The sequence below is a fragment of the Trachypithecus francoisi genome, unplaced genomic scaffold (genome assembly GCF_009764315.1).
Source record: "Trachypithecus francoisi isolate TF-2019V2 unplaced genomic scaffold, Tfra_2.0 Lachesis_group4, whole genome shotgun sequence".
Taxonomy (NCBI): Eukaryota; Metazoa; Chordata; class Mammalia; order Primates; family Cercopithecidae; genus Trachypithecus; species Trachypithecus francoisi.
In genome coordinates this window covers 42,470,536-42,493,480 of record NW_022681469.1, presented here as the reverse complement: position 1 = coordinate 42,493,480, position 22,945 = coordinate 42,470,536, and the positions used below count along the sequence as shown (strand labels likewise).

The following is a 22,945-nucleotide window of genomic DNA, read 5'->3' as shown; positions in this document are numbered from 1 at the left end:
TCCCTTGCTAATGAGGTCTCTAAATGGCCTTCTCAGGGTAAAGGTAGAAAGAATGGCAGATAAAACAAGAGAGCTGGCTGTTGTGGAGGGTCCTGCCCCTTCCCCCTTACTCTTGTACACTCAGTCACACTTTCGGCAACAGTCACCTACTGACAGTGGCTTAAACCAGGGTCTGCAATCTATGTATGGCCCATGGGCCAAATTCACAAAGATTCTCACCTTGACCAAACTCTCTAGTTAGACTTTTTTGAGCTCTTTTTCTTTTCTTTCTTTCTTTCTTTCTCTTTCTTTTTCTTTCTTTCTTTCTTTCTTTCTTTCTTTCTTTCTTTCTTTCTTTCTTTCTTCTTTTTTTCCTTCTTTCCTTCTTTCTTTCTTTCCTTCTTTCTTTCCTTCTCTTTCTTTCTTTCTTTTTTTTTCTTTGAGACTGTTGCTTAGGCATGAATGCAGTGGCACCATCTCAGCTCACTGCAGCCTCCACCTGCTGGGTTCAAGCGATTCTTCTGCGTCAGTCTCTCGAACAGCTGGGATTACAGGCATGCACAATTGCACCCAGCTAAGTTTTGTACTTTAGTAGAGATGGGGTTTCACCATGTTGGCCAGACTTGTCTCAAACTTGGTGATCCACCTGCCTTGACCCCACAGAGTGCTGGGATTACAGGTGTGAGCCACTCCACCCGGCCTGAGCTCTTTTTCAACTAGCCTTCAACCTTTGGCCTCCCACGTTTATCTCTGTATTGTCCAATTTTAGCAAGAATTCTGGCAAGTCTGTTTAGCCAGAATCCTTTACCTCTGATGTTTCCTCTTACTAATTTTTCCATCTGACCCGCATCCTGCTCCTTGGCTAAAAGTTTCCACTTGTCTTTGTTGTATTCAAAGTTGAGCTCAATGTCTCTGCCGCACCGCAAAACCCCATTTCAGTGGCCCCTACAACTATCCCAATGGTAAATCTATCTTACCTTCTTTAACAAGTGTCGTGAATGACTTTTAACAAAATCCAGCCTATTGCCTGTTTTCATATAGCTGGAAAGCTAAGAAGGATTTTTACATCACTAAATGGTTGAAGAAATAAAAAGATGAATAACACCTAATAAAGTGCATTAAAGTATGCCATTCACTACTCTAAAATTTTGCACTTGTTAGATCTTTTTATCATTATAATTCTGTGAAGTAGGTATTATTACTTATTTTATAGACGAACTTTGAAACTGATGCTCCAAAAATTGACTGGGCACGGTGGCTCATGCCTGTAATCCTAGCACTTTGGGAGGCTGACGTGGGTGGATTACCTGAGCTCAGGAGTTCAAGGCCTGCCTGGCAAACATAGTGAAACTCCATCTCTACTAAAAATACAAAAAATTAGCCAGGCGTGGTGGGGCACGCCTGTAATCCCAGCTAGTCGAGAGGCTGAGGCATGAGAATTGCTTGAACCCAGGAGGCAGACATTGCAGTGAGCTGAGATGGCGCCATTGCACTGCAGCCTGGGTGACAAGCAAGATTTTGTCTCCAAAAAAAGAAAAGTGAAGTAGTTCAGCTGGAATTCAAACTCAATGAGCCTTAGTTTCAAGCCTATTGTCCCCACATGAAAAGGTATCCAGCACTATGAAGACAGGTAGGTAAGTGGCAAAGGAGAGATGTGGGCAGCAGACGGTGGTGAGTTCCCAGGAAGGAAGATCACTGTGTCTCGGAGAAGCAAGGGAAAGCTGTGTAGGCAAATGAGGCCATGTTTCCACCATGATTCGAGGGAGCACTAGCCCCAGTGAAGTGAGTGTTCTCTATCTCTCCCCACTGTCTCAGTTGTAAGCCTGTATTGTACTTGGCTCACTGCAGCCTCGACCTCCCAGGATCAAATGATTCTCCCACCTCAGCCTCCCGAGTAGCTGGGACTACAGGTGTGTGCCACCACGCCTGTTTAATTTTTGTGTTTTTTGTAGAGACAGGGTTTCGCCATGTTGCCCAGCCTGGTCTTAAACTCCTGTACTCAAGCAATCTGCCCACCTCAGTCTCCGAGAGTGTTGGGAATATATGCATGAGCCCCTGTGCCTGGCCAGAGCCTGGGCTTTGAGCAACTGCATGAGCCCTGGACTCTGAGCTGTTTGTTCTGTCAGGAAAAAGAAACCTGTTTGATTAAACCACTATTATTTAGGTTTTCTGTTACATCAGCTGAACACAATCTTAAGAAATACAAACTTCAATCTCCTGTTCCTAAAATGGTGTCACCATAGAAGGCTCTCGATAGTCATGTGTAGAACGAATGAATGAAATGCAAAGGCAGCACTAAAACTTAGTGACAGTAGACAGTTGAAGATGGTAACAAGATGCAGCGCCACAGAACTACACGATCCCAGAGAGTCCTCCGCACTGCAGTCTGCACTCATGGAGCATGAATGAACAGAATGTGGACACTGCCCCAGGAATTCTGCCATATCGGGCACCCTCTCCACCATCCCAAATGCATATGTGTCCGTTTTTCATGATTATCACCTAAACAAAAATAAACACATTTGGAAAGTTCTTGTAAAAACTCTTAGAAAACTCACAGATACCCAAGGATATCCCACTGTGAGATATAATGTCCAGAAGGGCAATGTTGTCCTGGGATTTGAAATCACTAAGAAGTGCTCACAGAACTCATGGATGGTGGGTGTTTCCTTTGAACACAGTTTATTGGTAGCCATGGGCACTATTTGCCACCACCTAGTTGTGTGACTTTAAGAGACAGAAAAATAAAATCTACTAAATGTTCAGCATTCCAAGTTTGAAGCCGGCACAGTTCAGTGTCCAGAGTGAAATTTCACATTCTTCTTTCAACCATAAGGTACCTACCAATTAGCACAACCTACCCATTTGCTCATAAAGCCCCATTCATCCGCAGCATAACATAAAGCTGCTTTTGATGGGGAAACAGCAAAGTTTCAGCCTTTAGAATTAATGCCACTTCTAAACATAGACTTGAGAACGTACATTTTTATTAACTACCCATTTAAAACAACTCTTTCCATCCCCACACAGCACCACAGAACTACATGGTCCCAGAAACCCCTTCACAAGAGGGTCTCATCTATACAAGAAATAGATTGGTATACAAGTCACTCAGCAAATTAAACTATTTACCTTATGCACTTAAGATAAAGCTATTTTCTCTTAAGGAAGGATTTTCTTCGAAAACAATGAAGGTGGTCAGGCGCAGTGGCTCATGCCTGTAATCCCAACACTGTGGAAAGCCGAGGTGGGTGAATCACCTCAGGTCAGGAGTTCGAGACCAGCATGACCAATATGGTGAAACCCCGTCTCTACTAAAAATACAAAAATTAGCCAGGCGTGGTGGCGGGCACCTGTAGTTCCAGCTACTCAGGAGGCTGAGATAGGAGAATTGCTTGAACCCGGGAGGCAGAGGTTGCAGTGAACCGAGATCATGCCACTGCACTCCAGCCTGGGCAACAGAGCGAGATTCTGTCTCAAAAAAGGAAAAGAAAATGAAGTTGTGTGGAAAGAGCCTGACTGTATCATGATTACTGTTTATTGTCTCCCTTCCCTCCCACTTTCCTGCCACCAACATGTCCTAAGTTGTTAGCTCTACAGCAGCAGGGGTCTTTGTTTCATTCACCAAAGTAGCTTCCGCACCTAGAACTTTGACCAGTGCTCGACAAATCCTTCTTGATGAATGAACTGGACCAGAAGGCAGCATAATTGCATAGCGTAGAGCAAGTAGCCTATCAAAGATTTTTGTTGGAAATGTAAGAATAGATTATTTCGCCCACAAAACAAGAATACTTCTTAATATAGGTTATGAAATATATAGAATTATTCCTGGAAACATTTTCACAAAACCATCATCCTGTAAGGCTCACTTTCACCCATGCTTACTCCTCTGCTGGATTACCTTTTACTTCATGCTTCTCTTTCCTCTACTGTATCCATCTTCTCTGTAAGTCCAAATTCCTCCCATACCACAAAGACTGGTCCAAGGGCTATCCCCTTCATATACGCTTTCTGCACATTAATTTCTCTCTCTCTTTGAATCCTTATGATAATTTTTATTTTTCTTAAGACTCATCCCACTATTTTGGGGATATCTTATTGGTAAATACCATTGACCCACACATCTGAAACAGCAACAAAATAGACAAAAAACATATGAAACAACAATTTTCAAGACACTTGGACATGAGGCAATAAAGGACGGTGGTTCCTGAGGGTTGGGAAACAAATGAGGTGAGCCCTCCTGAGAGAGCGTCCAGGTCCCAGTGAGAGAAGGGAAGACTGGGATAGCTCAATAGAAACGCTGAACTGGAGAGACATTGCACGGAATCTGCGGAGACCAAGACAGAGCTCACAGGAAAGAGTTTGGGATCATTTATTATGGCAGCCTTAGATAACTAATATGGAGAGGGTGCAGTTTGACCAGTAAAACTTGTTTCTGTGAAGAGTTACTCCTCAGAGGGAATTTTCTTCAACTCTTTCTTAGCCAATGTAAAAACAAAGACCTTGAAAATAAAATGTAATGTCCACAGAAGACAGTGTGTCATTTTGGTGATGCAGAGTTAAGTGTTCCGCAGTGTAGAAGGATTTCAGTTTGCAGATTTTTTATTTTATTTTATTTTTTTAAGACAGGGTCTTCCTTTGTCCCCCAGGCTGTAGTTCAGTGGCATGATCATGGCTGACTGCCACCTCACCTCCTGGGCTCCAGGGATCCTCCCACCTCAGTCTCCCAAGTAACTGGGACCACAGGAATGTGCCGCCACACCTGGCTAATGTTTTTTATTTTTTATTTGTAGAGATGGGGGTCTCATTATGTGCCCCAACTGGTCTTGAACTCCTCAGCTCAAGTGAGCCTCCCACCTCAGATTCCCAAAGTGCTGACATGGGCTACTGCACCCACCCTGAATTTTTTAAATGGATTGATTGAATATGATGGTTGTTCCCTGAGAATTAAGGTCGTTTTTTTTCCCCTCTTCTTCCTTTTTTTTTTTTTCCTTTTAGAGATGAGGTCTTGCTCTGTTGCCCAGGCTGGTCTTGAACTCCTAGCCTAAAGCGATCGTTCTATCTCAGCCTCCCAAACTGTTGGGGTTATAGGCGTGAACCACCATGCCCGGCCAAGTCTTTTTTTTATTATGATTTATGATGAACACACAATAGAAACTTTTTCCTTTTATCAATTCCACAGTCGATTCTCCCGGTTGTTTCCAAAATGTCCAATATGTAGCTCTGAATAAATGAATACAAATGTCCTGTAGCGAAACCACAGGACACAACTCATAATACATGTGACACAGTCATTTGTCATCTGGGCTGTAATTTGAGGCTGTGGTTAAAATTTTATACAATCGGGATGAGTGAACCTTTCTAAGAATTGCTTAGAGCAATTGGGTAGCATATATCAAGGAACTTCAACATGTTCTTAACCTTGAGTCCACTTCTGCATATCTACCACAATAAAATCACCCTAAATTTAAAAAGAAAAAGTTACAAACGCAACAATATTCATCATGGAATTGCTGAAAATAGCAAAATATTAGTAATGACAGTTGTGGAATGGCTTAAAAATACTATGACATAGGACGGGCGTAGTGGCTCACACCTGTAATCCCAGCACTTTGGGAGGCCAAGGCGGGCAGATTACGAGGTCAGGAGATCGAGACCATCCTGGCTAACATTGTGAAACCTGTCTCTACTAAAAATACAAAAACAAAACTAGCCGGGGGTGGTGGCAGACGCTTGTATTCCCAGCTACTGGGGAGGCTAAGGCGGGAGAATGGCGTGAACCCAGGAGGTGGAGCTTGCAGTGAGCCGAGATCATGCCACTGCACTCCAGCCTGGGCAACAGAGTGAGATTCTGTCTCAAAAAAAATAAAATAGGCCTGGCGCAGTGGCTCAAACCTGTAATCCCAGCACTTTGAGAGGCCGAGACGGGCAGATCACGAGGTCAGGAGATCGAGACCATCCTGGCTAACACGATGAAACCCCATCTCTACTAAAAAAATACAAAAAAACTAGCCGGGCGAGGTGGTGGGCGCCTGTAGTTCCAGCTACTCGGGAGGCTGAGGCAGGAGAATGTCGTAAACCTGGGAGGCGGAGCTTGCAGTGAGCTGAGATCTGGCCACTGCACTCCAGCCTGGGCCACAGAGCCAGACTCCGTCTCAAAAAAAAAAAAAAAAAGTAATAATAATAATAATAATAATAAAATAAAATAAAAAATAAAAATACTATGACATAAGGAATATCATGCAATCATCAAATATCATGTTTAAGAAGACTATATACTACCATGGAAAATAATCTTCTAATGATAATATGTAAGAGCAGCCTGTGGCTGGGAACGGTGGCTCACACCTATAATCCCAGCACTTTGGGAAACTGAGGTGGGCGGATCACCTGAGGTCTGGAGTTTGAGACTGGCCAACATGGTGAAACCCAATCTCTACTAAAAATACAACTAATTAACCAAGCGTGGTGGTACGTGCCTGTAGTCCCAGCTACTCAGGAGGCTGAAGCAGGAGAACTGCATGAACCCAAGTGGCAGAGGTTGAAGTTAGCTGAGATCACGCTACTGTACTCCAGTCTAGGCAACAGAGCCAGAGTCTGTCTCAAAAAAAAAAAAAAAAAAAAAAAAGAGAAAGAAAAGAAAGAGCAGCCTGCAAAATCAAACTTAAAGATTGAATAAAATAATGTTAAAACTATGCTGGAAAAATAATAAAACACTCACTAACAGTAGATACTTAGGGTCATTGTTCTTCATTATATGTATATAATGTTTTCTACTTTCCAAATGTTATTGTGATTATTTTGACTCCAGATATGAACAGGCCAAAGCCAATTGTTCATGGGTAATCACTGGCTTTTTAAATTTTTGGTTGGTATCAATAGCTATAAATACAACTTGACCCTTGAACACCCCAGGCTTAAACTGTGCAGATCCACTTATACGTGGATTTTCTTCTGCCTCTGCCACCCCTGAGACAGGAAGACCAAGCTCTCTCTTCCTCCTCCTCAGCCTGCTCAGTGTGAAGACAAGAGGTTGAAGACTTATGATGATCCTCCTTCACTTAAGGAATGGTAAATCTATTTTCTCTTCCTTATGATTTTCTTAATAACATTTTTATTTTCTTTAGCTTAACTTATTTTGAGAATATAGTATATAATACATATACAAAATATATGTTAATCAACTGTGTTTGTTATTGGCAAAGCTTTCAGTCACGAGTAGGCTGTTAGTAGTTACGTTTTGGGGCAGTATGTACAAAGGTTATACATACCAACCTGTGCAAGATGGTGAGACCCTGTCTCTACCAAAAAAAAAAAAAAAATTAGCTGGGCATGGTGGTATGTTTCAGTGGTCCCAGCTACTCAGGAGGCTGAGGTGGGAGGATTGCTTGATCCCAGGAGTTCAAGGATATAGTGAGCTAGGATTATGCCACTGCAGTCCAGCCTGGGTGACAGACAGACGCTGTGTCTATTAAAAGAAAAAAAAAGTCATACATGGATTTTTGACTGTGTGGAGGTTGGTGCTCCTAAGGTCAACTACAGTTACACGGAACTGAGAGAGCTATAGGCTTTTCCCCCTCTCCTTCCTCTACAGCTTGAACATCCTTGCTACCAGGTAACATGTTAAAATGAACGGAAGCCTCAGACCAAATTCTGACATGTGCTCAGGCACTTGTTAGAAACAGATCCTGAAAGTGTTTGTATAACTTGTCCTGTAAGCTGGATGAATTCCCCACTTTCGGAAATTGTAGGTGCTTTGCCACCTTGGCGTGAAAGAAGCTGCGTGAACGAATCAGGACTCAGTTATCCATACAGTTGGCAGGAGGAAATTGGAAAATTTCCAATTATCAACTAGTCTCAGGAATGTTTAGGAATCATGCTTTTTGTACTATCCTCCTGCCCACCTCCTTTTTTTTCTTTTTGGTACACTGGACAGGGTATCTTTAAAGTATTTTAGCCAATCTTGTATCTTGACTTCCACTAATATTATAAATGAAAACTCATTTTTTTTAACTTTTTTTTTTTGAGACGGAGTCTCACTCTGTCGCCCAGGCTGGAGTGCAGTGGCTGGATCCCAGCTCACTGCAAGCTCCGCCTCCCGGGTTTACGCCATTCTCCTGCCTCAGCCTCCCGAGTAGCTGGGACTACAGGCGCCCACCACCTCGCCCAGCTAATTTTTTGTATTTTTAGTAGAGACGGGGTTTCACCGTGTTAGCCAGGATAGTCTCGATCTCCTGACCTCGTGATCCGCCCGTCTCGGCCTCCCAAAGTGCTGGGATTACAGGCTTGAGCCAGAAAACTCATTTTTAATACTCTTGCTCTGCCTAGCAGAGGAAAAGGTAAACCCTCTCTGGTAGAAGATATCATCATCTGTAGACTCTACCATTTTTCAAGTAAACAATGTTCAGCATTCATTCAAAAATTCTTAGAAATATCAGGCTGGGCACCGTGGCTCACATCTGTAATCCCAGCACTTTGGGAGGCTGAGGCGGGTGGATTACCTGAGGTCAGGAGTCCGAGAGCAGCCTGGCCAACATAGTGAAACTCCGTCTTTACTAAAAATACAAAAATTAGCTGGGCATGGTGGCGGATGCCTGTAATCCCAGCTACTCAGGAGGCTGAGGCAGGAGAATCTGGCAGGCGGACTTTGCAGTGAGCCGAGATGGTGCCACTGCACTCCAGCCTGGGTGACAGAGCGAGACTCTGTCTCAAAACAAACAAAAAAAAGTTCTTAGAAATATCAAAAATTAGCTGGGCATGGTGGCGAATGCCTGTAATCCCAGCTACTCGGGAGGCTGAGAGAGGAGAATCGTTTGAACCTGGGAGGCGGAGGTTGTGGTGAGCCGAGATCATGCCATTGCACTCCAGCCTGGGCAACAGGAGTGAAACTTCGTCTCAAAAAAAAATAAAAATAAAAAAAATAAAAAAAATTAAAAAAAAGCCAAGAGAGGGGAAAAACCCAAATAAACAATAGCAATAGGTCCACAGGTGATCGAGATGTTGAAGTTAACAGATAATGTGGTTTAAAGTAACTATGATTAATAAAAATAAATAAATAGGCAAGGTGCGGTGGCTCACGCCTGTAATCCCAGCACTTTGGGAGGCCCAGGCAGGTGGATCACGAGGTCAGGAGATCAAGACCATCCTGGCTAACACTGTGAAACCCCGTCTCTACTAAAAATACAAAAATTAGCTGGGTGTGATGGTGCTCTCCTGTAATCTCAGCTACTCCAGATGCTGAGGCAGGAGAATCACTTGAACCTGGGAGGCGGAGATTGCAATAAGCCGAGATCCCACCACTGCACTCCAGCCTGGCAACATAGTAAGACTCTGTCTCAAAAAAATAAAAATAAATAAATAAATAAATAAATAAATAAATAAAAAGGGATAGCAGATAAAAAGATGGAGAATTTCCTACCCTTTAAAGAACTGAAATCTAAAAAAGAATGAAGTTGAAATTCTGAAGCCAATGTACATTACCATTATAACAGTATTACATTTTTAGAAAGTTCTTGCTGAGGTGAGCTGAGACAACATACGTGTACTTTTGTGGGGTAACAATCTTGCTACTCCTTAGCTAGGAGCTAAGGAGGCTCCTAAATGCCTACAGCCACTGTGGAGGTTCAGACCCAAGCAGTCGCATACTGATGAACTGAAGCCATTGCAAGGAAGCTGTGAGGGTTACATGACATCCTCAGAGTGCATAGATGAGCCAGCAAAATGAGGTCTGCTTCCAAACTTGGGATTTAGCTACCATAGGCAGCAATGTTGTTACGTAATTTAAGGGAACTTGGCAATAAATGAAATAACAGTTAATCTATAATTTCTCCAAATCACTGATCCTTAAAGTAGGGTTCAGGTAGACCAGAGTATGTAGATATTCTCCTAGGTTTTAGGGAGGAAATGCTAAAACTTATGTTTATGTTTAACTCATATTTGAAATGCCTTTATATTTATTTTACACCATGTACTTTGAAATGCCTTTATATTTATTTTACACCATGTATGTTGGTATTGTAGAATATATTAACTTACAAATAAATAGATATACATCTTTTGGAAGTAAGTTTAAAGTTTTTTTTAATTGCTGGCCAAAGTTTGGAGACTTTTTTCTTTCTTTTTTTTTTTTTTTTTTGAGGCGGAGTCTCGCTCTGTCCTCCTGGCTGGAGTGCAGTGGCCGGATCTCAGCTCACTGCAAGCTCCGCCTCCCGGGTTCACGCCATTCTCCTGCCTCAGCCTCCCGAGTAGCTGGGACTACAGGCGCCGGCCACCTCGCCCGGCTAGTTTTTTTGTATTTTTTAGTAGAGACGGGGTTTCACCGTGTTAGCCAGGATGGTCTCGATCTCCTGACCTCGTGATCCGCCCGCCTCGGCCTCCCAAAGTATTTCCCATAAATTTTTATTAAATCTTTGATTATTGTTATTATTTGTTTTATAGTGCATTAGTAACAATAAAACAGATGAATAAGTAGAGAATTAGTAATAAAATAAACATCAAGTTATAGTTTTTTTCTAAAGCTTGTCTGCTTTTTTTTTATAGATACGTGCTCCTAAAATAGTTTTTTCAAAGTTATTTCCCATACATTTTTATTAAACCTTTGCTTATTGCTATTATTTGTTTTCTAGTATGTTAGTAACAATAAAACAGATGAATAAGTAGATAATTAGTAATAAAAGAAACATCAAGGTATAGTTTTTTTAATAGCTTGTCTGCTTTTTTTTTTTTACAGATACATGCTCTTGTGATTTTTTTATTGCAGATGTGTAATATATTTATTATATTTATTCTTACCTTTTTTGATGGAATTACATTTATCAGGTAAAGGTTTGGTAAGGTCACTCTGACCCCCAAGATATGCTGATGCCTGGAAAAACTTGTGAAGATTATTTTATTTTATGGCTCTGTTATCTGGTATCTGTTAATAGCACTTGGAAGAATAACAAATTATTTATGCACAAACAAACTGATAGTTGTAAAAGCAGATTCTGAGAGTAGATAAGGGAAGGAAGTAAAGGCCTGAGACAGCTAAAGAAGTGAGAAAGTCCATTAAAAGGTACAGAAAATAAACTTCCTCCTACCTCCCAATTTTGCCGGAGGCAGACCCTGCAACTGAGAGTCTTAAGAGTTGGAAGAAAACTCAGCAGTCATTTAGCCCCACTGTGACTGAAGGGATTCTGAAAACATGGGACTTACAGTATTAAAGCCGGGAAAGGCCCAGCAAGCCAGGATGAGTTGGTCATGCCTCCTAACTTCTGCAAGAATAGCTTTTGACATGATCACATATGCTATTATTGTTCCCAATTTACAGATGAGGTTGGGTGGTCAGCCAAGCCTCTGTTAGAATATTCTCAGTGATGGAAAACTAGATAGCGTAGATAGTGGTTCTACTAGATGCTTCTGCCTCAAAATGAACTATTTTTACCTCTCATTTACATGCATTGGTCCTTTTTATATGAAAATCACATAGGACTTCTATTTGGTAAGTCTAGAAAATCAACTTGCTGAGAGGTCCAAAAAATAAATAAATAAATAAATAAATCAAACAACAATCATACCCCTTCTTCCCTCCAACTCAAGTATATTTGTTTCCCATCCAAGTACTAACCAGGCCTGACCCTGTTGAGTTTCCAAGATCAGATAAGATTGGGTGTGTTCAGGGTGATATGGCCATAGACTTCATATTCATTTCAATTTAGCCCAGCACACAGTACTTGTGCTAGGCCCAGGAAGGGATCTGAAAAAGAGCATGGACAAATGAACAAATCTAGAAAGACTATTTGATAAATGTGTCTAAATGTGGTAGCCCAAAATAGTGCCTCTTTGGGAATGAAAGTTTAATATGCAATGCATATAAGAAATAGAGGTATGGATAACTAAATCCAGACTGTAGCAAGCTATTTGCTATAGTCTGCTGTAATTTGTCCATCAGTCATACTTGACAAGTTAATTCAAATTGGCTTGATTATGTGGACATCTTCAGCTCAAAGGGTAAATGACAAATTGTTTCAAAGAGACAAAATTGTACTGTAAAAATAGTATTACAACGATAGTTTTGAAGATCGGACATGGTGGCTTTCACCTGTAATCCCAGCACTTTGGGAGGCTGAGGTGGGTGGATCCCTTGAGCCCAGGAGTTCAAGACCAGTCTGGGCAACATAGCGAAACCCTCTCTCCACTAAAAATATGAAAAATTACCCAGGCATGATGGCATGCACCTGTGGTCCCAGCTACGTGGGAGGTTGAGGTGAGAGAATCACTGGCACCTGGGAAGTCAAGGCGGCAGTGAGCCATGATCGCGGCACTGTACTCCAGCCTCGGTGATAGGAGTGAGATTCTGTCTCAATAAAGAAAAAAAAAGATAATATTGAGGGGGAGGAAGGAAAAACTCAAGGGAAGCCACAGCTACCATTACAATTATAATCCATATTCACTATCATTACTAACAAGGATATAAAACCAATTATGGTTAAATGTGCTTAAGGTGCTAAATTTAGCAGGTGTGCAATGACATTGCAATGTAGGATAAAACAGAAACCTGGAGTGATTTTTGCAATGCAAAGTAAAGAAGAGAGACTACAATTAATATTAAAAATACAATTAATTTAGGTTGGAGTGGGCAATCGCTTTACTTAGTATTAGCCTGAAATGTACTTTAAGATAAAAATAATCTGACTCTTCTTTCTTTCCTTTTTTTGGATTAGGTTTCTGCAGAGGCCAAATATACCAGATGACTGTGAAATGTTCACTTTAATTTGCATGCCTAAGTATAGTCTTGGGTATTAGAAATGAGAAAAAATGAAATGTAACTGATCAAGTGTAAGGGAATATATCCTGATTAAGAGAATAGAATCAATTTTCGGAAATCTAGGAGTAAATGCTCTGTGTCAATAGAAACAAATTTAAGCTTACATCATCATGGCCAGCAGATTTTGAAAATTTCTACTGATAATTCTATAACATAAGTTTAACCTGCTTTCTGACTTTTTTAATGCAAAAGGTTGTTTAATTGACTTGTCTAAATCTGTCAGGTATTTTGGAGGTTCATATGCATGAACTTGAAATTAAAAGCCAAAACCAGAAAACAGCATGCTATGCACATGGGAAGTAAATAGATAGCATATAATGTATGAATTTGGCTTGGAAGCATTTAAAGTGATGGTTATCACTAGTGCCAGGTATTTTTGATATCATGTAATTTTTCAAAGTGATATCTAGATGTGGCTCTTGTTCCTGAAATCTTAGCCAGTTATGGACCAAAAAATGCAGTTTTTAAATAAAGCAATAAAATTGGCATAGTTTTTCTTGTTTTTTTTTTTTTTTTTTTTTTTTTGAGATGGAGTTTCGCTCTGTCCCCAGGCTGGAGTGCAGTGGCGCAATCTCGGGGCTCACTGCAACCTTTGCCTCCCAGGTTCACGCTATTCTCCTGCCTCAGTCTCCCAAGTAGCTGGGACTACAGGCGCCTGCCACCATGCCCGGCTAATTTTTTGTATTTGTAGTAGAGACGGGGTTTCACAGTGTTAGCCAGGTTGGTCTTGAACTCCTGACCTCATGATCTGCCCGCCTCAACCTCTCAAAGTGTTGGGATTACAGGCGTGAGCCACTGCAACCAGCTGATATTTTACATGTACAGAATATTTTAGACAATGGATTTTATTTTGATTAAAAGTGCTATAGTTATAAAAAATAAGAATAAAACCTCTTGGGTTTGAGTGTCAAGAAATTAAAAAATGCATACCATTACATTTCCACACTATTTAAAGTGCAACTGACAAACTGCCCCATCTTAGAGTATCTTCCCAAGAGTAAAGAGGGTGAGTACCAGAGTAAAGAATAAATAGAGTAATTAAAGGAAGTGGGTAATATTGTTACTTTTCATGATTAGTTAGCCTAAGAAGCAAGAGACCTGGCCGAACTTTAAAAGGTTCCTTAAAATAAATTTCTGGTCTTTTTGTTGAACGCATCTGTGGATCTCTCTGTTGTCGCTAAGATTTTTTTTTTTTTTTTTAAAATCTCATCCATCTTCCTCTGGTCTTGTCTCCTGATTGTATTTTAGCAGTGTAGAGGAGACGCTATGTTCACTTCTCTACTTCTTTCCAAAGAAATTTTCTTTTTTCTTTTTCTTTGAAAATAAGAAAACATCTTTCATTGGCTGGGGCAGGTTTTTAGGGTGGAGATAGCATTAGGTTGTTTTCAGATTTTTTATATTATTATTATTATTTTGGAGACAGAGTCTCGCTCTGTCACCCAGACTGGAGTGCAGTGGCATGATCTTGGCTCACTGCAACCTCCGCCTCTGGATTTAAGTGATTCTCCTGCCTCAGCCTCTGGAGTTGCTGGGCTTACAAGCATGTGCCATCATGCCTGACTAATTTTTGTATTTTTAGTAGAGACAGGGTTTCACCATGTTGGCCAGGGTGGTCTCCTATTCTTGACTTCAGGTGATCCATCTGCCTTAGCCACCCAAAGTGCTGGGATTACAGGAGTGAGCCACCACGCCCCACCTGATTGTTTTATTTTGTATTCTTGCTATTAGAATTATTCCATATATCAACACAGCTGGTCTTATTACAGTAATTTTGACATTTTAAACAAATCAGTGATGCTAAGGAACATCACTGAATGTTGACATGTCTGTGAAAGCCTTTATATAGAAACTAAGATATCTTTGTTAGGAATGGGGAAACAAAAGGTAAATGTGATAATAATGTATCATAATGTCTGAACTTAGTCATTGTGAATCTCTGTCAGGTTAGGATGTATGTGCAGTATATGTTAATTATGGAAATGCATTCTGCCTTATACATGCAGAATTATATCTTAGAGAACTTCTCCCCAAGCTTTTTGCTAACCAAATCATCTTTTCAACTATATACAGGTAGTTGAAATTCCATCTCTTCAATATTTTATGAGAGAGTGCGTTGACTTGAAGAAGTTAGAAATGGCAAATTCCCTTCCAAACCTGGTTTTCTGCTCTTACTATATCTCTAAACTAAACACATTGGATTTGCACTTATTCGGGTCTAGGTAAGTCACTAAATAAGGATATCCAGTTTTGTAGGATGTTATTCATGACTATAGGATATTGACCAATTCAAAAACCCAACCAGTAAACGTGGATGAGATTTTTAAAATAAAAACCAACCAGTCAGAACAGTTATTTCTTGTGTTTAAATTTCAGATGAACTCTGAAAATTGTTTACAAAAGTAGATTCTTAAATGTGTAACAAACTATAAAACTAAAGACTATGACAGCCAATATAAGCATATATCCCTTCCAAATATCACAAACAAGAAACAAAAATAAATACTTTTAAAGAAATTTTAAAGTTCTTCGCTGATATACTGGTTTCTTATTCAGCTCAGATATTTTATCAGACTAAGATATATACTTTAACCAAATATATAAACCAATTTAAGAGGAATTTAGGAGCATATTGCTTTTGACATAGTTATTATAAGTTAATGGCCATTTCACTACTATTATCCATTCCAAAGGTGGATACACCTTTAGAAACAAACTTTCTTTTTTTTTTTTTTGAGACGGAGTCTTGCTCTGTCACCCAGGCTGGAGTGCAGTGTCGCGATCTCGGCTGGCTGCAACCTCCGCCTGTCAGGTTCAAGCAGTTCTCCTGCCTCAGCCTCCTGAGTAGCTGGGACTACAAGGCGCGTGCCACCACACCCGGCTAATTTTTTGTATTTTTAGTAGAGACGGGGTTTCACCGTGTGAGCCAGGATGGTCTTGATCTCTTGACCTCGTGATCCGTCCGCCTTGGCCTCCCAAAGTGCTGGGATTATAGGTGTGAACCACCACGCCCCCGGCCAGAAACAAACTTTCAAGGAAGCTCATCACGTGGTGGTGGCCAAATCTTAACTCTTGCCCCTGAGTTAAATCTTAGCCTTCTTTGTGTCTGTGTTTGTAAAATGTAAGATTTGGAATTTTCTTTTCATGTAACTGATTTTTCATTCCTTTATACAACACTCAATATTCATGAGCATGTACTATGTGCCAAACACAGCACAATTTGTACTAGATTAAAATTCAGAGGACTAAAATTAACCACAACAATAACAAATTACTTAACATTAAAGGCCTCCATTTAATAACAGAGAGGAAAGATATGGACAAGGTGTTCTACTCAGCATTTTTGGTATGCAAATCACTCAATCTTCACAACCACCATATGTAAAAGGTATAAGTGTAACCCATTGTACAGATGAAGTAATGTAATAACTTGCCAAAGAGCACTCAGTTAGTGAAAGGCAGGATCAGAAATACGGTCCAGCACTGTCTACTCTAAACCTGGTTTTTAATGACCTTCTTGGTGCTGCATCTCACAGGGAAGAGACAGTGAGCTCAATGGAGGGAGCTGGTGTCACCAAGGAGGTGGTATTTCAAGTGGTTCTCTAAATACCCTGTTATCAGGCAGTTGAAGCAGGAAAGAATGTTGGTCAGGGAAGTGGAGCACAGAGAAGTGTATTATAGGCAGGTTGTGTGGAGCAGGTCCAAAAGTGTGACAGAGAATAGTAAGTTTGCCAAAATGCTGGTGCTGTGAAGGTAGGCAGAAGTGCCCTTGCAGAAGGCCTGGATGCCATCTAAATTTCATCCTTTCGTTAGACACTGGGATAAAAGTAGGAGTGCAGTAGGGGTGGGGCCTTAAATAATTTTAAGCAAGGAGCGAGTTATCGGATTTGTGCTTTAAAAGGTAACTGGTAGAGAAGTGTGGAAAGTGGACGGAAAGAGGCAGTGGTGGTGCTGGCCGTGGTGCAACTAGAGGCAGGGAGCCCAATGCCTTGTTCTCCATGAATGATAATCAGGCTATCACCAAAGGCTGAGAGAAGTGGCGGTCTGAGTCTTAATGCACAGTTGAATGTAGAGAGGAAAGGAGGTACATGATGCTCAGATTTCTGAATTAGGGAACTGGAAGGATGGTGCCCATTCCTTGATGGAACTCTAAAAGGAACAGGTGAGGGTGAAGAGGTAATGCATTCCATTCTGCATGTGATGAGCTTGGTGACTGTGTGCCATTCCATTGGGAGATTGTCATGAAGTAGTTAGGCATATCTGGGGTGTCATTATTTCATTAACAGTCCCACTCAAGAACCCCCCCCTTTATCTTTGCTCTGCCTTTTTTTTTTTTTTTTGAGGTAGAGTCTCACTGCCACACCCAGGCTGGAGTGCAATGGTGTGATATCGACTCACTGCAACCTCTGCCTCCTAGGTTCAAGCGGTTCTCCTACCCCAGCCACCCAAGCAGCTGGGACTACAGGTGTGTGCCACCACGCCTGGCTGATTTTTGTATTTTTAGTAGAGACAGGGTTTCAGCATATTGGCCAGGCTGGTCTCAAACTCCTGACCTCAAGTGATCCCCCTGCCTTGGCCTCCCAAAGTGCTGGGATTACAGGCATAAGTCATCGCGCCAGGCCTGCCCTGCCTGTTTTATCAGTCACCAAGACCTGTCACTTCTGCCTCCCCTCCCTCTCTCTCCCTCCCTCCCTCCCTTCCTTCCTTCCTTGTTTCCTTTTCTTCCTTCCTTCTCTCCTTCCTTCCCTTTATTTTTTTTCTCTCTGCTTGTCTCTCTCTTCCCTTCTTCCCCTTCTCCCCCCTCTCTCCCTCTTTCCCTCCCTCCCTCTCCCCCTCTTTCTCTCTCTCTTCCTTCCTTTTTCTTTCTCTCTCTTTCTTTCTTTATCCTTCCTTTCTTTCTCTCCCCTTCCCTTCCCCTTTTCCTTTTCTTTCTTCCTTTCTTTCCTTTTTCTTTCTTTCTCTCTTTCTTTTCTTCTTTCTTTCTCTCTCTCTTTCTTTCTTTTCTTTCTTTCTGTATCCTTCCTTTCTTTCTCTCCCCTTCCCTTCCCCGTTTCCTTCCTTCCTTCCTCCCTCCCTGCCTGCCTTCCTTCCTCTCTCTTTCGACAAGGTCTCACCCTGGAGTGACTGGCACAATCACAGCTCACTAAAGCCTCAACCTCTCAGGCTCTAGTGATCCTCCAACCTCAGCCTCCTGAGTAGCTGGTACTACAGGTGCACACTACCACACCCAGCTAGTTAAAAAAATTTTTTTGTACAGACAAGATCTCTCTATGTTGCCTGTGCTGTTCTCAAACTCCTAAAGTGATTCTCCCACCTCGGCCTCTCAAAGTTTTGGGATTACAGGCATGAGTCATCTACTTCCTTAATGTTTCTTAAATCTCCACTTAAATAAATCTTTGAGTTGGTCATTTGGATTGGTGTGTGCAATGCCCCGCCCCATAGCTATGAACACCTTAGTGTTTCTACTAGACCCTTCAAAATCAGGCTCAGGCCTGTATCTTTAGCTTTGTCTCTAGCCACCCCACTCTGCAGAGACTGCACTCCAGCTATACTGAAGCAGCCACAGTTTGCAAGAGATTATGCTTACTTCTGTTTTGAAGCACAAAGACATGTGTACAGTCCCCACCACATGCCAGGATGCACACCAGGAGAGACAATGATGAGTAATATAGGGCTGACTTCCCAGGAGCGCCTAGTAGAGAATTAGAAGATTGTGACTCAGCAGAGTCATACTCATGTCCATTCATTGAGGTTCATTGACAGCAAAAAGCTAGGCCTCTGGATGTTCATTTAAATTAAGTAGTCAATATCCTAATTTAGTGACTCGCAGAGGATCTGGTGGGTTATTTAATCATCACATAAAATAGGTGGTTAATTCACTCATGTTGAGGCAGGAGAACAGGGTCTGGAGGCAGGGAAACTAAGGACTTCCTTGAACTAAATTGAAAGGAAAACCCTAACTTTCCACGCCTAAGTAACAAAAGGACCAGAGGCTACCTTTGACCTTTTCAGCCTAGCAGATGGGAAATTGGCTGTCTGCAACAGATCAGACTGATTGCGGGTCCAGTCTTCGTTTGCAACTTTGTAACTTCACTCCAGCCTCTGAATGGTTGTTGTCCACAACTAATCAAACTGTGGGCGGCCGGGCGCGGTGGCTCAAGCCTGTAATCCCAGCACTTTGGGAGGCCGAGACGGGCGGATCACGAGGTCAGGAGATCAAGACCACCCTGGCTAACACGGTGAAACCCCGTCTCTACTAAAAAAAATACAGGCCGGGCGCGGTGGCTCAAGCCTGTAATCCCAGCACTTTGGGAGGCCGAGACGGGCGGATCACGAGGTCAGGAGATCGAGACCATCCTGGCGAACACAGTGAAACCCCGTCTCTACTAAAAATACAAAAAACTAGCCGGGCGAGGTGGCGGGCGCCTGTAGTCCCAGCTTCTCGGGAGGCTGAGGCAGGAGAATGGCGTAAACCCGGGAGGCGGAGCTTGCAGTGAGCTGAGATCCGGCCACTGCACTCCAGCCTGGGCGACAGAGCGAGACTCCGTCTCAACAAAAAAAAAAAAAAACAGAAAAACTAGCCGGGCGAGGTGGCGGGCGCCTGTAGTCCCAGCTACTCGGGAGGCTGAGGCAGGAGAATGGCGTAAACCCGGGAGGCGGAGCTTGCAGTGAGCTGAGATCCGGCCACTGCACTCCAGCCTGGGCGACAGAGCGAAACTCCGTCTCAACAAACAAACAAACAAACAAACAAACAAAAAAAAACAAACTGTGGGCAAGTCTTCGTTTGCATAGAAGTATAACTTTGTAACTTCATCCCAACCTCTGATTGGTTGCTTTTTGCAACCAATCACATGTTTGCACAGGAGTGTTACCTTTATATCTTCTTTTCAGCCTCTGGTTGGCTGCTTTCTGCAACCAATCAGACTGATTGCGGGCCACCACTTCATTTACCTGAGGTGAGCATGAAGTTGCCAATGGGAAACTTCTTGGGGGTATTTGGACCCAAGAGGATTCTGTATCTGGGCCCTTGAGCCGCTCCTCCGCCCGCTCCCCCGCCCGCTGCCGTAATGTGGAGTGTACTATCCTTTTCAATAAATCCCTGCTTTCGTTCTTTTGTTGCTTCGCTGGGATTTTGTTCAATTCTTTGTTCAAAACGCCGAGAACCTGGACAACTTGCAGTCACGATCCTCTACTGGTGACAATATCGTTTTATTTTACTGAGATTCCATGTATCAGTGTTAGACACAAAAATCATTTGGTCATGTGCTGCCATAAATTACTACAAAGAAAGTCTATGTGTGCCAATTTCACTTATCCTGGCCTGGATCTCACCGTAGTAGATAAAATGTGAGGAAGAAACAGTAGCAGAGAGAGGCTGGAATTAGTAAAAATTTAAGAGTAATTCCATCCATTATGTATGCCATAATAGGCCCTATATGTGAAAAGTTAAAGGAGCTTATTTAATTATGGAGGAAACTATTATACAAGCAAGCAAAAACAATTTATAATAAAATATTCTTTGTGCTCAGAATTTTAAAAATAGCTGTAGACTGGAAAACCTGCAATTGCCTCGTTACCATCGAATACATAGAAAGTCAAATCACTTATGGACAGAAACAGACTTGAAAATTTCAGCTGAGAAAACATTTTATAATAAAATAAACATTTTTTTCAGCACAGACAAAACAAAACAAAAACATCTTTAAAATGGACTTTTTGTTAAAGGTAGCCGTTTCACAGTCAAAATTACCCCAGAGAACTGTTTATGTTAAAAACAGGCTGAGAATAGTTTGACCTCTGATCACCAAAAAACCTAGAGGATAAACATTCATCTTGTCAAGATATCTCTGGAAAATCGCTGCGCTGCTTCAAAGAGACAGAACAAAGGTAAATAGCATCTGCCACCCAAATCTTGCTGAATAGAGTGATTTATCTTCAGGCCTGCTAGCCGGCGACAGGAGCGCACCTCCTCCCTTCTCCTAGCTGTCCCGGGTTTATTCATTCCCTGAGCCTGAATCCTGATAAGGGAGCAGAGTGTAGGGTTTAAGACCTCGGGCCCCAGAATACACCACTACAATTGAATTTTGGTTCCACCTTAAGGTAAACTACGCAGCTGCTGCGAGCCTCAGTTTCCCTACCTATAGAAAGAGGATCGTAGTGGGGATTGTTGCAGGGGTTAAATGAGATTGTACGGAGCGTGGAGCAGTGCCTGGCGTGTGATAAACGTTCAACTTATGCGGGTTGTAACTGCCTGAGGAGTTTCCTTCGACGCGCCACTTGGCCTTGTCTTTCTAAATATTAGCATAATAAATATAAATGGACCCAGAACGCGAGGGGGCAGGGGCCACGTGATCGCTCCACGAAAGCCACTTGTTAGCAATAAGGCTGGAGAAGGAAAAGCCGACGCGCCCGCGGTCCGCGCAATTTCCCGCCGCTCCCGCGTCCCCGGCGGCGGGCGGGCTCCGGGGGCGCCCGGGCCGCGGCGGCGGCGGCGGCGGCGGCGCGAGCTGCGCCTCCGGGCCGGTGAATCATCCCGGCAGACACCGAGAGCCGCGGCAGCAGAGAGCAGCGCTGAAACATGGCTGAAGCGGCCACGGGCTTTCTGGAGCAGCTCAAGTCCTGCATAGTTTGGTCTTGGACGTATCTGTGGACCGTGTGGTTCTTCATCGTGCTATTCCTGGTCTACATCCTGCGGGTGCCTTTGAAAATCAACGACAATTTGAGCACAGGTAAGGCCGGGGAGCCGGGCCCGCGGCGCCCGCCCCTCCCCCGCCCCGGAAAGTTAGTGTAACTCGCGCGGGGCCGCGGTCGGCTGGGCGCGCGGTCGGCTGGGCGCGCGCTCGGGGACGCGCCAGGGCCCGCGCACCGGACTCCCGCGGCCACCCGCCAGCGACGCGGCGGCTTAGGCGGCGGGGCCGGGCGGCTGGCGGCCTTTACGGCCCCGCGGAGGAAGCGCTGCGACGCGCACAGACCGCAAGGCGGGCCCGGCTGGCAGCCGCCCTGCTGCGTCGCTGGTGGTTGGGAGACGAAGAAGGACGGATGTAGCGGGCGAGGGAGTTCCCGGGATACCCCCTCGGGTGTCTGCGCCGGAACTCCGAGGGTTCCCCGGAGTTAGACCGAGTCCTTCCTCACGCCCTCCCGGCTGTGGGTGCCGAGCGACCGAAGTGTAGTCGGGGAGGCGCCCTCCCGGCCGGCCGCGGAGGCCCGAGGGCGGCTGCCGTTGGGTGCTCGGCGGCGAAGCCCCCCGACCCAGCCGGGCTGTCCGGGCGGCGCCCTCCGTGGCCCGGAGTTGCGCCTCGCCGGGCGTGGGGCTCTCTCTGGTTGGGTAGTGGGGAGGGGGGTTCCTGAAGGCACTCTTGGCAGTGTATGGATGACGTGTCAGGTCACCAAATGGATTGTCGAAGGGACCGGAGGGAAGAGGGGAAAGCTGGAATTTCTGAGGGTTTCTGTTGCAGTTTTCAGTGATCTTTGCTCGTCTCCTTTCCCTGTAAAGCTACATAGGCTAAGCAAGTGCCGCGTGCCTCCCATCCTTGGTCGGTGGTAAATGCAGGAGGTAATTAGAACAGGATCTTAACAAACTTGGAGCCAGCCCACTGAGTCGTTAAAAAAAACACCCGCAAAGAAAGCACACGAGCCCTAACACTACAGAGAGTTCCGAAACACAAAGTATATTTTGAGCTAAGGGTTACAATCCTTGAAATCTGGAAATTTCAAGGTAGAGTGTTTTTGTTTTTGTTTTAAATTTCGATTTCACAATACTGGGAAATTCTTACAGTCCTGAATGTAGATACATATGTACACATATATATTTTCCGTTGTTAAACTCCATACTCTGGGAGTGCCGGTCTGGAAACGCATTTTCCTCAGGTGTTTAGCTGCATTGAAACGCTTTTTAAAACGCTTGAGATAATGTACTCATTTTGTTAGGAAACTTGTACCTTTCGGATACTAACTTAAGTATTTTGATTACTAACTTGAACTCATGTTCGTATTTACATTTGTTTTGTAATATCCCTCGGGATAGTGTCCCTGGGAGGCGGATAGGATTCAGCACTCTAGAATTGTCTCACTATTTGAATAGGTGCTGCTCAGCCCTTTGGAATCTGTCATCGGAAGGACCATGGCTTTCTGGCTTTTCATCTTTTTGGATGGCTGCTTGTC

The 22,945-nt window shown here is 43.3% G+C and overlaps 1 protein-coding gene across 6 annotated transcripts in view; it reads left to right on the top strand.

The window, feature by feature from the left end:
* Positions 1-20,290: 20,290 nt before the first annotated feature.
* ST7 (suppression of tumorigenicity 7) overlaps positions 20,291-22,945 on the top strand; it is a 287,041-nt gene continuing 284,386 nt past the window's right edge. For 4 of the 6 annotated variants that reach the window (XM_033192251.1, XM_033192249.1, XM_033192250.1 and 1 more), the window contains exon 1: positions 20,291-21,513. In XM_033192251.1, the coding sequence (XP_033048142.1) occupies positions 21,363-21,513 (151 nt within the window). In that variant the 5' untranslated portion in view covers positions 20,291-21,362. The remainder of the gene's footprint in view (positions 21,514-22,945) is intronic. The other 2 variants (XM_033192264.1, XM_033192262.1) reach the window with 1 other exon arrangement.